This window comes from Cyclopterus lumpus, chromosome 17 (assembly GCF_009769545.1).
Source record: "Cyclopterus lumpus isolate fCycLum1 chromosome 17, fCycLum1.pri, whole genome shotgun sequence".
Taxonomy (NCBI): domain Eukaryota; kingdom Metazoa; phylum Chordata; class Actinopteri; order Perciformes; family Cyclopteridae; genus Cyclopterus; species Cyclopterus lumpus.
The window spans coordinates 10,453,176-10,468,374 of record NC_046982.1 but is presented as its reverse complement, the minus strand read 5'-3'; the positions used below and the strand labels follow the sequence as shown (position 1 = coordinate 10,468,374).

At 43.2% G+C, this 15,199-nt stretch overlaps 1 protein-coding gene across 1 annotated transcript in view; it reads right to left on the bottom strand.

The window, feature by feature from the left end:
• The window catches only part of epha4b (eph receptor A4b), an 80,253-nt gene that overhangs the window by 39,086 nt on the left and 25,968 nt on the right, over positions 1-15,199 (bottom strand). The window contains exon 6 of the mRNA XM_034555016.1: positions 1,612-1,767. Within this exon, the coding sequence (XP_034410907.1) occupies positions 1,612-1,767 (156 nt within the window). The remainder of the gene's footprint in view (positions 1-1,611; positions 1,768-15,199) is intronic.

The following is a 15,199-nucleotide window of genomic DNA, read 5'->3' as shown; positions in this document are numbered from 1 at the left end:
TGTCTCCAAATGAACCTGAGAGATCAAATTCTCGAGGATGTGACTGTTTCATTTTATCGTGCACACTCCCATGTAGATTGTAGAAATGTGACCCTCCTTGTTCAGTAGCGCTTTCCTATATTGAATATGGGGATTGAATTTAAAGAAATTCAGTGCAGGGTCATAAAAAAACGTGTTGGACAGTGGATACATACATAACCTGTATGGCGCTTTTGAATGAACCACACAGCTCCAACTCATCATTCCTATTTGTGGGAACCAGTCTTATGGAAACCACTGATTATGGTTGCTCCCTGCACAGCACGGTGCAGGTACCTCAACTGTATGGACATTTGTCAGTAGATGACCGCTGAGCCTGACATCTCATCAGGTCCTTGTCGAGCAGTGAGCCCCAGGGGGCCACTGGCAGAGCCTGGGACTTTCCTGATTAGCCTTCCCAGTGCCGAGCCTCTCAGAAATGAGGAGGGGTGAGGGGGGGGCATGCTATGGTTAATTGAGCCTGATGGTCATGAATCTCCTGCAAGGGTGTGCTGACTGATCCTGTTAATTCTGTCTTTTTCTTTTCTCCATCCCCCCTCTTCCCTAGGCCACACTTAACTGTCCATCATCTCATCTAGTGATCAGCCTTTTATGACATTTAAATGATATGCCTCTGATGGTCCACTATTTCCCCCGCCGTTCTATTCTTTGCCTGTGTCTTAAGTGCCATTGTCCATGTCGTTCCATGACTGATTCTTTCATCACCTGTTCTCCTTATTTTCACATTGTCCCCCTCTCCATCCTCTTTGCAGCCGGGCACGTATCTGTGTGCGTATTTGAATGAATCGTTACTCATTTCCAGCTGATAACACCAAACGTCACACATCTCACCTGCTACAACGATTAATGAGTGTAATCTACCATAACCTGATAAGGCGTTTGTGTGTGTGTGTGTGTGTGTGTGTGTGTGCGCGTGTGTGTGTGTGTGTGCATACAAGTGTGCGTGTGTGTGTTTCTCCATATTTATCTAGTTCAGCCTCAGCATGGCTCCTTTCCCACCCCAACATCCCTCCGTCCAGCTCGATCCATCCCGCTCTGTCTCTCTCTTTCGATCAATCTTCCCTCCTCATCCTTTCTATTCTCCTCCGTCACTGTTCATGAGGATTTGGTCCGATCCCTCTGGCTCTGTGTGTGTGTGTGTGTGTGTGTGTGTGTGTGTGTGTGTGTGTGTGCGTGTGTGTGTGTGAGAGAGGCAGACAAAGAATAAGAAACATCATCAGATTTCTATCAGAGTATCACCCATACCAGTGTTCTCATCTGAGCTATCTGTGGTCCGTAATTACACAGCTAACAGACATGGATGTGTGCGTGCATGTGTGTGTGTCTTTTATGTATGTATCTCTAGTGTTAAACAATAGCAGCTGAGTAGGAGGAAAATGCATGGAGGGATTATATATATAAATGGAAAGCAACAATCCATTTTTAGAGGAATACATTGCAAACTAATTAAATGAAATGTAAGGCAATCATTGTTACTTCATGCCATTGTATAACATAGACATGTACACAGCCATACGTTGTGGCTGTGTACATGCTGAGTATGCAATATTTGCTGGCGTTTGTATCACTCACGTGTGCAGGCCATGGAGCGGGGGTCTGTCTCAGCACGATAGAAACCTTTCTCGCAAACACACTGGACGGCTCGTTCCTGCGGCGACGAGCTGTGAGGAGGGCACTTGGTGCAGTAGGCATCTGTGGCTGAAGCTTTGTAGGTACCAGGTCTGCATGCTGGAGGGAGAAGACAGACAACACAGGGTTAGAGGCTGTGCTGTTTTCACCCCTCAGACATTTCCCCTTTTTTTATTGATACGAGGCATCAATTAGACATTTACAGATGTCTTTCAGTTGACCTTGCATGTGCAGATTTTTAGATGATGCTCATTTTAGTTATACACATAGAACAAGGGGTGAAAAACATAGAATAAACAACAACAAGGAAAACAATGTATAACTATGGAGTGATCTATTCTCTATTGTACATTCATTGATTTATGAAAATAAAATTAGGTCTATGGGGTGTTACATATGTAATCCATTTCCCCCAAAATTTTCCTTTTTCATACACCGTTGAAGTCCGTAAAGTTGCTTTTATAGGATGATTCCAGTTTACTACAACCTGGGTCATTTTTTGTAAACTGATGATTTTGTAAATCTGTCAGTCACTGTAACATTATACTCACAGAAGTAAGAAACTGCACATTTTAACTGCGATGAGCTTTCAGGTGCATTCATTATTAGTCTTTCCTCGAAATAAAGGGATTTGAATTATAATAATCTAGTTAAATCGTTGGCTTGTTCACCAGCTGGACTAATGTTTCTTTCCCAGTCTGACTTTTCCCAGATCTCAACTTGGTGACTACAATGTTATAACAACTGATGAAATGATGGCAACAGAATAAAACCAACTGTGCATAGTAGTTGAGTCTAAGGGAAGGCAGCAAGTAGGAAATGTACAAAAACACCAAACGGCATGAGGAGTTATGCGACCACAAAGGTACCGGTACTGCATATACAATTGGTCATACGATGTGCCGTGCAGCACTCTTGGCAAAGGAAAATAATTGAAAGATTGATTTAATATATTGTGACATTAGGTCGACGTGAGATCCTTTCACATCAGGCTGAAGGCCCGTATAACCACAGGGCCGTACAGCACAATAACACAGTGCTGCAGCAACTGTCATTCTTGTTATATAAGCTTTAGATCTTCAGGCAACCGGGGGAACAAAAATACACAGCCACAGCAATAGTCACAATAACATAATATTGCTATTGCTCCGGCTCAGTCATAAAACTGTGGAGGAAAAACCGTGCTCCCGCTCAACAGGAGCAGTCCGCTGAAATAGATTGGGGACTTGAATGATTTCCCTTTTGCATCCAAGGCAGTAAAATGGAATTCCTGACTTCTCCTTTGGTAATCTGAATATAGATTACACATGTATTTATTTATACATTCATAGGCCTGGTATTCCCATCTTTGCAAGCCCTTTATGCGACAGCGGTAAATAGTATTACAGTGTACAAAACCCTGTGTAAGAAAAATGAGGGTTTCTCAAATGCAATTCTATAGATGCCTTGTGTGTATGCATACGTGTGTGTGTGTGTGCGTGGCTGTGTGTGCGTGGCTGTGTGTGTGTATAGGTTGGATCAATGATGCGACAGAATCTGCCAGGTGCTGATTGCATGTTCGTGTGCTGAGTGCTTGTGTGCAAGAAGGTGTTAAGTATGCGCCGTGTGCGTGACTGTATGTGCTCGCAGCTGATTGCTTGTGCTGGTGGTGAAGGTCATGGATTTAATCAAGCTACACGTCACTCGTCCCAGAAAGGCTGTAAATTATAACACACACACACACACGATCACAGGTAGACACGCTTTAAGTTCCACGGCGTGGTTAACCTGCGGCATTGAGCAATGGAAAAGTGGCCTCAAAGTAATGTGTTGTCTCACTGTGACGTTCTTCCACCTGGACACTGTGCTCGCTTGCTCGCATGCAGACAGTATTTTTAGGCAAATCGTTCATCATAAGGGAGCAAAGTCCACTAGCACAATCCCCAAAAGACCTGAAAGAACACTGTAAAAGAGGTGTGTGTGAATGTTCGTCCATATATATATGTGTGTGTGCGCGTGTGCGTATAAAGGTGCAAAAGAGAGAGAAAGAATGGAATGGAAAGGGAGTGATAATTCTCTAAGGGTTTCTGCTCTCTTTCCTCCTTCCTGTCAGCTTCCAAGGTAATGTGTGTGTGTGTGTGTGTGTGTGTGTGTGTGTGTGTGTGTGTGTGTGTGTGTGTGTGTGTGTGTGTGTGTGTGTGTGTGTGTGTGTGTGTGTGTGTGTGTGTGTGTGTGTGTGTGTGTGTGTGTGTGTGTGTGTGTGTGTGTGTGTGTGTGTGTGTGTTCCTGTTGGCTGGGCTGTAGGAGCAGGGGGGAAAAGCAGCTTTTCTCCGGGGAGTTTCATCCGGAGAGTCCTGGCTCCGGGCGCTGGCCAGCCACAGAGGCACAAAAGGACCCGGGCGCTAAAGGACAGACAGGGCACCCCATGCCAGGCCTGGCGTCCGAACCGCTGCCTGATCAAAAACTTTCAGCAAGAATGGCAACTTGGCTGCTTCTAGTGGGGCTTCCTTCTCCTTCCTTCTGTTTTCCACCTCCTTCTCACTCCTTTTCGCTCCCTCTCTCTCTTTTTTCCTCAAGCTACTCCCTGTGTGTGCCTCATGGGAAATGTGTTACTTGACTTGGTTCCCATATGGTTAATGTTTTACCATAGATATGAAAAAGGAACAATGATGCTGAGGCGCTCTCATAAACATGCGCTTACACACGAAGCAGACAACTATGTTGTCGAACTCATTTAAAATGTGCACAATCTTGAAAGTAACAGTTGACAATGCTATACAGTTTATGTGTGTGTGTGTGTTGTGTGTTTCTTCTAAAGACAAAGAGTGGCCTCAGATCCAGTGTCATATTAAATATTCATCTGGTCACCAGAGAGACTGTATTTATGCCAATCGATAGCTCTTAGATATGATATAGTTCTGCTACTCAGGACCCTCAGTCGCCACATGCTGATTGGGAAGGGTTCCCAGCGGTTTCCTTTGGGAAAACACAACACCGTATGAGCCGATTGAGTTTCATTCTCACCCATTCTATTCAATTCTACTCTTGTTATTGCTGCAACTACCGTTTATTTTTTTCTCTAAGTGATTGTAAAATGTGAAAAACTAGTTTAATAAGCCGATTACAGATTCCCAAACCACAGGGATATGTCTTCAGAAATCTGCACGCTCCAATATAATTTCTAATAATGGCTCACATGACTGCGTTTAATGTAAATGGCTTTCGTACAGTGGGGATGAACCCACCGGGAATTATCATCCAACTTTGCGGTTACCCTCAGTCTCAATTTTCTTAGCGTGTTTTAACTCAATGTTTGTGTTTATGGCTCTCAAATGTACAGTGTTGGTTCACTTTCACTACACATCAACTATGTAGCAGCGGCAGCAGTTTTCAGCTAGACGGTTAATAAAAGCGACTGTACTCCATCTGCACTGCACCAACATCAGAGGCCAAAGGAAAGTCAATATTTGACTTGCATTTGTCAGGTGACCAGAACCTCCAGCTGCCCCCAAATGGACAAGAAAAGAAAGAATCATCTAATATTGTTTTTGCTTGTTTTGTTTGACCGGCACTTTAAACCCAAATGTATTTAAAAAACGCTTACAGACAAGAAAAGCATCAATTCCCCTAATCCCAGAAGCTGGATCCTGTGAATGCTTAGCTTTTTGGCTTGATAAATAATTTAAAAGAATAAATAACTAAAATCAAATCAAAATGATTATGATCTATACATTGGAACACATCTCCAAATAGAAGAAAGCCAACAAAGTGCCCTACACACACACACACACACATGCACACACACCCACACACACACACACTTTACAGCAATTTAAATAATACAGTAAAGGGGGCATGTATGTGTGGAGCCGATTGTGTAATACACTATCGTTAAAGATTAGAGTAGCATACTGAGGAAAAGTGTGTCATGCTGTGAGAAATGATTCTTTCTGAGCTGCGTTCATGTGTTTATAGTGACACCATGCTAAAATGAGGTGTATGGGTTGCTTGTGTGAATGACAGCTGCTGACTGTACCGGTAGAGTATTTGGTTCCTGTACTATACGGCCTGCACAGAAACACACTCGAGTGCACGCACAGAAACACAAACCCGATATCTTGGAGGAAAAGTCTTTCCATTCTAATTACATTCAATCAGGCGCCTCTGTGCGTATGCAAAATCACATCAGCTGCACTTTCCTAAAAACAAACACTACCAGTGCTTAGTTGGGAGCCATTTCCTCTCCTCCACTTGCTTTTCTATAGTTACTGTTAATTGCTCCGCTTTCTTGCTTTCTGTCGCACTTGGATCAAGTCAAACATTGGCTCCTTGCCGGCTTTTCCATAAAGGGCGGACAGAGGAGAAACCTGGGGGGTAGAGTGTGTGTGTGTGTGTGTGTTCTTTCAAGGGGGATTCATAGTGGTGGTTCATCTCCCGTGGGCCAGTGTAAAGCTTGCTGGCCCATGGGAGATGAGGAGCTCCATAATGGTCACCATGGCAACAGGCTTTCAAGATGGAACCCTTCTAGTACCCCTCAAATGCCACAGCTCCTGGGGCACAGATCGGCCTGTGTGTGTGTGTGTGTGTGTGTGTGTGTGTGTGTGTGTGTGTGTGTGTGTGTGTAGGCTACCCAGGCGTTAGTTGAGGCCAGCTACTTAAAAATTGATACATCAAGCGTCAGTGGAGAAATCTGACGGGATAGAATCTGACATCCGGGGTCGCATCTGGACGTGTGTTTGTGTGTGTTTGTGCTCATGTGTACATTACCGTGAAACTAGCTTGCGGTCAATTTGACACGTTTACACGGTAAACAAACTTTTAAAAAAGCACTTTTATATGTGAAGAAAAACAAATACATTCAGGTTCAACGAAACCATTACACGCTTGATGGTACTCCGTTGGAAATCTGCAAAAGAAGATGTGCTTAATAAAGTGTTGCTGCGTGTGTGTTTTTATGTGTGGTGTGTGTGGGTCTGTTTATAGAGTAGAGAGCAGTGCAAAGTACAAGTGTGTGTGGTAATGAGGAGGTTTGTGTGGAATAGAGATGTCAGCATCAGTCCAGCCCCCTGCCGTGAACCTCTAATCCTTAATCATAGTTCATAACAAACTTTAACACCATAACTACTAATCCTATGAAACACACACACACACACACATGCATATCTAAAGCAGTTATGTTTGCCTGTTTTGACATTACGTCTGCTCGCTTAATGTTTCTTTTTTAACTTTCAGTCCAGTCTGAGCAATGCTTATCATAATATTAAATTATTAAACATGAATTACCTCACGTTAACTGTGTATGAACAATAACACTGCATGACAGCCTTTCACAGCCTTTACGTTTTGTTGTTGTTGTTCAGCTTTCTTCTACAAGTGGCATCATCGCCACTACAGACATGTTTGAACAACTCTTTAGTCATATAGCCTCCAGTCTACAACTGCTGTGGACGTTTGCACATTTTAGGGCTTGAACTCGACTCTTCCTCACTCGTACCAGCGCTTGCCTGCCAGCACACTGAGTCGCAGAGGAAGGTAAACCCACCTGAACTAACTTCCCGAGTGAGCCCAGTATTTGAAATTAAATATTGTTATGTTTGACTATGTTTTAGGCCAGAAATGTAGAGATTTTAGATATTTCTCCAACTGAATTGTGTAACTGACAGGAAGAAAAAGTCTCGGTATAAAGCATTTATATCAGGTAAGGAATGGGACATACATTTGTTTCTGGAAAAATAGAAAGGCATTTTCTTGCATACTGATGTCATAAAAATGTATAATAAAAATGTGCCTTTTGATGTTTATCATGGAGAAAAGAATGGGTGTTAAAATAGCCTGCCAGATGATTTATGTGTGAATACATTTATTTTCAAATGTAGGGTTACTGTATGCCAGATGTACATTCCCCTATTTATCCCAATTCAACCACATCTCTTCACTAAAAGAGACAAGAAATGGGGAAATGTCTTAAAAACTGTAATCCGAAAGCAAGTATAGCAGCAATTACTTTTGCCAGGCTTTTGTTATGGGAAGACGAGGCAGGATCACATGGTCGCAGAGCGGGCATGAGATATGAGCCATGTCCAGACAGAAGACATGGGCCTCTCTGATTGACACCTCAGGACAGACCCTCCCTGTGTGTATAGCATCTTGTGACTTCTCTGACCCCCCCACACACACACGGGCCAACCGGTTATGAAATGGTTTGTGATGTCCAGTACATGAAGCACATGAGTACACTCGGGCTCTGTTCTGATCTACTGTCTGTCCTCTGGACACCAGCCAATTACTGAGAGCGGCCAAGGGGAACTTCGGGATGCAGTTCTCCTTCTTCCTCATTCTGTTCATCACTGTCTTTCTCTGTTTGGCTCTCCCTCCATCCATCTCCCTGTTTGCCCTCCTGTTGGTCTATTTCTATTTTTTCTGTCTCTGTCGTTCCTGTCTTACTCTTTCCCTTTCTGGCCATCTCCCTGTTTGGGTATGTGTATATATATGTGTGTGTGTGTGTGTTGGTGTGTTTGTGTGTACGTATTATTGTATGTATTTGTGTGTGTGTGAGTCTGCCTTTGCCTTTGTGTGTCTTATTTCCCAGTGGGCTGTCTGTCATACGTTGACCCTGACCTTCTCCAGAGCTCCTGCACAAATATTTACTCTCTCGCTGACAGGCACACACACACATACAACAAAATTCCAAGGGAAAGAGAGCAAGCTCAATTTCAGTTCAATTAAAGCAAACACACATCTACACACACACTTTTTTAGTGGTAACCCCAGCTGATGGCTCACTAATTGCGAGTTTGGGGTGATTATCCTGCTGTGTGAAAACAGATTAAATGGATACCAGGTGTGTTTCTGTGTGAGCAGGATCATGGATGAGGGACAGAGAGACAGAGAGAGAGAGCGCATGACAGGTCTATAGAAGGAGCCTGTTGGGAGTTTGATTCACAGTCTGAATAACTTATTCTTCTGTCTGTCTTTTTTGCTATCAAGATAAAAGATCGGAAGAACACAAAGATTCACCTTTCCCTTTTAAACATAGCCAGGTAGGACAATAAATACATAAAAACACGACACACACACACACACACACACAGAGAGAAAGCCTAAAATACACAAATTTAAACCTTCACTATAACTACACACATTTTCTCTCCCCAGGCACACATGTAGCTTAAACACCTGCCATAAAAAAAATAAACCTACAGAGCATTAACACACAAACACACATCTTATCTCCGCAGATTCTCACACACACACACACACTACGGCAATAAACGTGCCCACATCGGCCGGCCCAGTGACCGGCAGTGTGTGTAGGAGGAGCTGTGCACCTCCTTCCCTCACCCACGTTATTTTCAGTTCATCACTCTCAATAATTCATTCTCTCAGGCGGAGGAGGAGAGAAGAGGCCTGTGCCTTTTTCTCTGTCAGGCTCACACAATTTCATGCAGATGTACCTATCAAGTGGGAGGCCATATTCTAGGTGTCTTTAATCTGTGGGTGGGCTCTAGTTGACTTCTTCAGCCGCACTCTCAGCACATTGTCGATAGCAGGAAAGTCTGAATCTTTTTTTAAATTAGTCTTCCCATTAGCGGGAGAAGATCACAGAGACTTCATGTGTCACACACACAGGAGCACAGGACATTCCCAGCAAGAGACCACTTTAAATTGCAGACTTGCTGGTTGTGCTGCGCGAAGGCCAAAACCAAGATGACGACAGCCAAATAGCCGACATTCCACTTCCCAGTAATAATAATAATAATAATAATAATGCATTTAAATTATATAGCGCTTTTCATAATACTCAAAGACACTTCACATAATTAAAACATCCTAAAAGCTCAAAATAAATAAATAAGAATAGCTAAAATACAGGTAAAACAAATAAATAGGGACTTTCTGAGTCGCTCGGACCCTGATAAATTTTTTTTTTTAAAACAATCACACATTAAAAGCAGTTCTGAACAGGTGGGTTTTGATTTGCGATTTGAATAAGGAAAGATCAGTGCAGTCTCGGATGAGTTTGGGGAGAGAGTTCCAGAGGGAGGGGGCAGTATTACCTTAATGGTATAAATGAAGCACTCCATACATAATACTACCCCCTTACCTCCTTGACAGCACAGAGCCCATTCAGCATCCTGTGCCACATACAAAATAATTTCCTTTTGGAAAAGTTACTGTTGCATGGCATTTTTGCGTTTCAATAATAAAAATCTGCACAGTTCAGGGCAGCAGGAGCTTTTCATCTAACAAATAGATATTGACAACATAATTAGGTCTATATGAAGCAGCCTTGAAAGGTAATGATGCTCACAGACCTCGATGATGCCCTTTCAACATAGCGCTGCATGAAGCAGGAGCTGACGGAAAAGAAATCTGTGTCTGACATGAACATCATTATTTATGCTGCTATTTTTGGACTCGTTTACTTTGAGCTTATTTAAAAATGATCAAAGCTGAGGTTATATGTTTGCCTGAGGTGTGTTACATGTGAGCAATATTTCCTAAAACGTACACATTTTTCTAACTGATTTAGTTGTAACTGACAGAGGAACAGAAGACTTAAGCTTGCAGGTGTATTTAGCATACTAGGTATCAGTTCAAGCCTGCAGACACCTTTAATACTGCAGCAGCTGGTCTAAATGGAGGTATTTAAAAATGAAACATAATCTGTCAGATCTGTCCTAGAGTCCTGAGTAAATGCTCTTTGTTCTGGCCAACACTTGAGCTGAAAAGTCTTGGCTGTTTGAATTTCCTGATGGTTCGTCTTGGCTGTAAAATAATAGTGCAGCTGCACTGCATACGAAAGCAGCAACAAATTGGATTTCGACCATGGCTACATCTGTACTTTGTGTTTGGAGCAATAACGCCTGTGTTACCCAGACCCAATCAGTCTGACGGGCTGATCGTACATCTGGAAGCCATCCATAAACTAGAAAGAGAAGGAGGGAGGGAATAAGGGGAAGGGGTCAATGGCTGACTTCCTGTTCCTGTGTTTCCTGTTGAGCAGACCCGCTGGCTGCCTGCATGCCTCCTCTGCTTTCTCTCGCACACACATGCACCTTTCTCCAAACCTTTAGATCCTAACTGGAGCAGACTCAAAACTGATTCAACACTGTAGCAATGAGAAAATTATGAACTTTCCCATGAGTGCACACATGTTTATCCCTTATCCCTAACTGGAACTCAACAGCTAATAGAACGCATCCAATTAATGGCAACTGCACCCGATGGAGACACGCTCTCCCGTCTACACCTCTCTCTGCCTCCGTCCTTTGGGAATAGTGCTATATGAGGACATGAGGAGTTGAAACACGTGTTAACCGTTTCTTAGTCCTTGGCCTGCTTTTCCTCTTTTCCTCTAAGGCTTTGTTCACAGAGTTTAACCCACAGCACCCAGCTCACGTTGAGCTTTACGAGGTCCTGTCTCACAAAAGCCACCTTAATGTCCTCGTGTTCCGTGGTGGCTAACACTTGAGCAGGGCCAATGCCTCCTGGTACCAAGGTGGCTTTTGGTAACTCAGCTCATGTCTGCCTAGAGATCCGCCATGGCGAAAGAGGAGCTGCGCTGGGAGGAACCGTGTGAATAGACATTATCTGGGTCAGTGTTGTGTGGGTATGTAGACGGGGACTATGGTGTGGAGAGAATATAGCGAGCGCCTAAGCCTTTGTGATTTTGTCATTTATTCAAACACAAAAGAGAGGAGATGAAAAAGAGGGATGGGGGAAATGGGATGGAGTTTAGGAGGGGCATGTGGGAGAGAGAGAAGAGATAAAGGCATAATATAGTAAAAGGTGGCTGTCTTTATTCAAATAATTGAAAAGTAAAGCCAGGCTGACGAACGAGCAGCAGGAAGACACACACTCCCTCGGTAGAAGAACTCATGACTGGCCTTAAACTGGCCCATATATCCATTTGTCCTTTAAGAACATCTGGCTAGTAATAACAGCCTGCTGCCTGACACTTCAACAGCATAATGCCCTAATGCCCGCAGCAGTGTACACACATATACACTGCATACACACATTACGTGGACTATATACACACAAATCTCTTGACTTGCTGTCTAAATCCTTCTGTTATCCGCCCAACCCATCCTACCCACACCTTTTTGCTCTCAAGCTCCCTGAGCTGCCACCAAGAGAAGAGCAAAGAAATGAAAGTGTGTGTGTGTGTGTGCGTGGGTGCGTGTTTGAACATACTACATGCAGGAGGGAACACTTGACCTTCAAAAGTCGGTATGTGATCAACATAAAAAATGTCACTTTACCGACACACACACACACACACACTTCTGTAAGGATAGAGGAAGAGATCAAGCTCTGTAGGAGAGGCAATAAAGAAAGGCAGATTCCCAACTGAGCTTTCAACACACTCACTCACACACCCACACCCACACACACACACACACACACACACAGCCCTCTGTAAGTGAGTTCAATCTCTTTCACAGGTGCAAAGATTAGGCTTTTCCTACATCTGTTCCGTGCTAAAACCTTTCATTATGAACAGAGACTGCAATCCTCTTATGAGATATAAAATGTAAAAGTCCATTGTCCATATGCAGTATGTATGTGTGTGTGTGTGTGTGTGTGTGTGTGTGTGTGTGTGTGTGTGTGTGTGTGTGTGTGTGTGTGTGTGTGTGTATACGCGCATGGTCATGGTCTTTCTTTCATTATATGCCTATGAGTGCATATCTTGATGGAGACCTTGAAGCACATGACGTTCTCTTACAGCAAGTGAGTTGTCTCGCTGATCAAACTGCAGCTTTTTTTCTTCTCCTGAAAATGATATTGTGCAGGACTTAGTTATCCCTCCCAAATGTGATGATCTCATCGCTGTGGTCAAATAGGGTTTAGAGTGTGTCAGTGCTACAGCAGTGTGGTGTTTTCCTGCCATTAACCGTTTACATGACTGCCTTAAAGCAACAGTTCAACATTGTAGCTATTTTTTAGCGACGATCTGTCTATTCATCCTCATGAACACTTCTATGTAGCGTCTCTTGCAGGACGTTACCGGATACAGTGGGAGCACGCTTTTTGGCTTTGATCTTATTACAGGCCCCGTGATGCCAAACCTGCCAACCTTACTGACTTCAGGAACACAAATCATCATGCACATAACTCCGTTACACTACAACGATTGTTGCACAGGTTACGAGATACATCGTGTTAATGGGTGAGCTTTAGAGGAGCTGGATAGCTGGACTTTGCTATCGTAGTAGAGCCGGGCTTTCCCTGTTTCCAGTTTTTAAGGCAGGGGTGTCAAACTAATGTTACTTCTGTCGCATCCATATCAGCTGATTTATTTTCCCGTTTAACAAACAAAAAACAAGGCAACATTCCTGACTAACTCAAGGTCAAAGATTGGACTTATGCTGCGTTCCCACGAAAAGCGTTGCAAATATTCGCAACGCTTTTGGTGGGAACGCAACAATAAGCAAGAATGTACTTTAGGAAATGTGTGTAGAACAGAGCATCAGTGCACTCTGTCTCACCCCTTCATTATCATATAATTAACCATAATAGATACAAATAGAAATAATCCAAACTAGAATTGTTATACATTTTTAGGTAAAAAGATACATTTTTATTTATTGTTATTTTTAAATAATTGTGACCCTGTAAAAATATAGTTGACAACTACCACACAAATGGCACGAACAACGCGTATTTGTCAACAAAGGTTGAATTATTTCCTTTAACGCACAGACATGAGACTGATATTGATCAGTCCAGAAACCCGTTGTGTCTGCATCCACAGGCTTCCACATGATCACATAGCTGACAAGGCAATTCACAACGCGTTCGGACGCACAATGGATTTGTTCCTCAGTGATTTTTCACTTTGATTTTGCTCCAACTCGAGAAGTGAAAAGAACAGCAGGCCAGCTAAGTGGAATCAGTATGACGAGTGTGGTGTGACTTTGAAAAGTTCCCCTTGTAAACTAAGCTCTCGCTTCCTTTTGGCAGCATCAAACCGACATATGATTAAGAAGGGAAGAAGGAGACCATCAGACAGGCACAGCCGACGGACAGACGCGTCATGCTGACCTATATTACTTTTGCCCGCTGAGAAAGAGAGAGATAGATAGGGAGAGAGAGAGAGAGAGAGAGGAGAGGGGGGGGGGGGATGAGAGCAAGAGAACTTGTGTCGAGGTGACAGGTGTCTGTCCTTCTCCACTCCGTCTCCTCCATCTCTCAGGCATCTGAGGCAGTAATTGGTGCTGTCAGACACACAGCGAAGGACAGGACACACACACTCTAACACACATCTAGTCACAGCTGCACACACATACACACTTCTGCCCTTCAGCATGTACCTCTAGGGCTTAAGGCAGGAGAGGTTTGAGAGGAGAATTCACAACATTCCCTACCAGCTGTGAGACAGAGAGACAGTGGGAGAGGGCAAGGGAGTACGAGGCTGAATGGGGGGGGGGGGGGGGACGGGACAGACAGACAGACAGACAGAAACAGAGAGGGAGAACAGAAACAGAATGCACAAGAGACTAGGACACAGAGAGAAAGGAAAGCAAGAGAGCGAAGGAGGCGGGGGCGGGGGGGGGGGGGGGGGGGGGGGGGGGGCTTGGGCTGCACCGATAGAGGCCTCTGCATGGGGTAGACGAGGGTGAGCAACTGTATGTGGCAGAGAGAGAGGGAGATAGAGAGAGAGAGATTATGTAACTCCAGTGGTGACAGAGCAGATGAGTGTGATATCATGTTAGCCAGAAACACTAAAGGTGAATGAAAAAAACAAAAGAAATCAAACAAGCATTCAATACACATTGTTAAAGAGTTTAAGGACAGCGCTGGTGATGAACTATATTGTACTGTCACCAAATCCAATGAAAAGACCAAAACCAATATTGTTCCAACAATGTATTGATCTTACTGAAATGTATCATCTGTGTAGCAAAAGGCTGATAAGGCGTATTCCTCTTTGCTTTAGAGCGTCATTTTTGTCCATCAAAAACACATCAATGAGTCACACTGCTGCACTGTTTGCCATTTTTCCTCCATTACAATAAACATGGGCCCAGTTTTAAGTCACTCCCACATACACATTCCTGCTGGGTTAAACACTCATAAGAGCATCACATGCACATCAATCCACTGCAAAAAAAGCCCCAAACAAATGCACTCTTGTTTGCTAAAAGCTATTGTGTTATTTAATAATGTTACTAATTTTATTTTACATATTTTACTCACAATTAGTTAATTCCCATTATTTCCCATTGTAACCTAATAATCAAGTAATCATTTAAAGACTGTTGAATGTGTCTTTCTCTGCGTCTGTAAATTACAGGCAAGCATACAATTCAATCTGGAGAACGAACTGACAATAATTAGTATTCACCTGGTTTGCATTTTTAGAGCCATTGGGATTCAAGCAGTTCTTTCAAATACATTTATTAAAAACATAAATAAAAGACCTCTTACCATGTTTACTGAGTAAGGCAATTGTCTCTATTTATTTGTGACTTGTTTTTCAAAGACTGACTGAAGAATTAACTTAATTAGTTTTGGATTATTAATGAGATAAGAAAAAATCAGT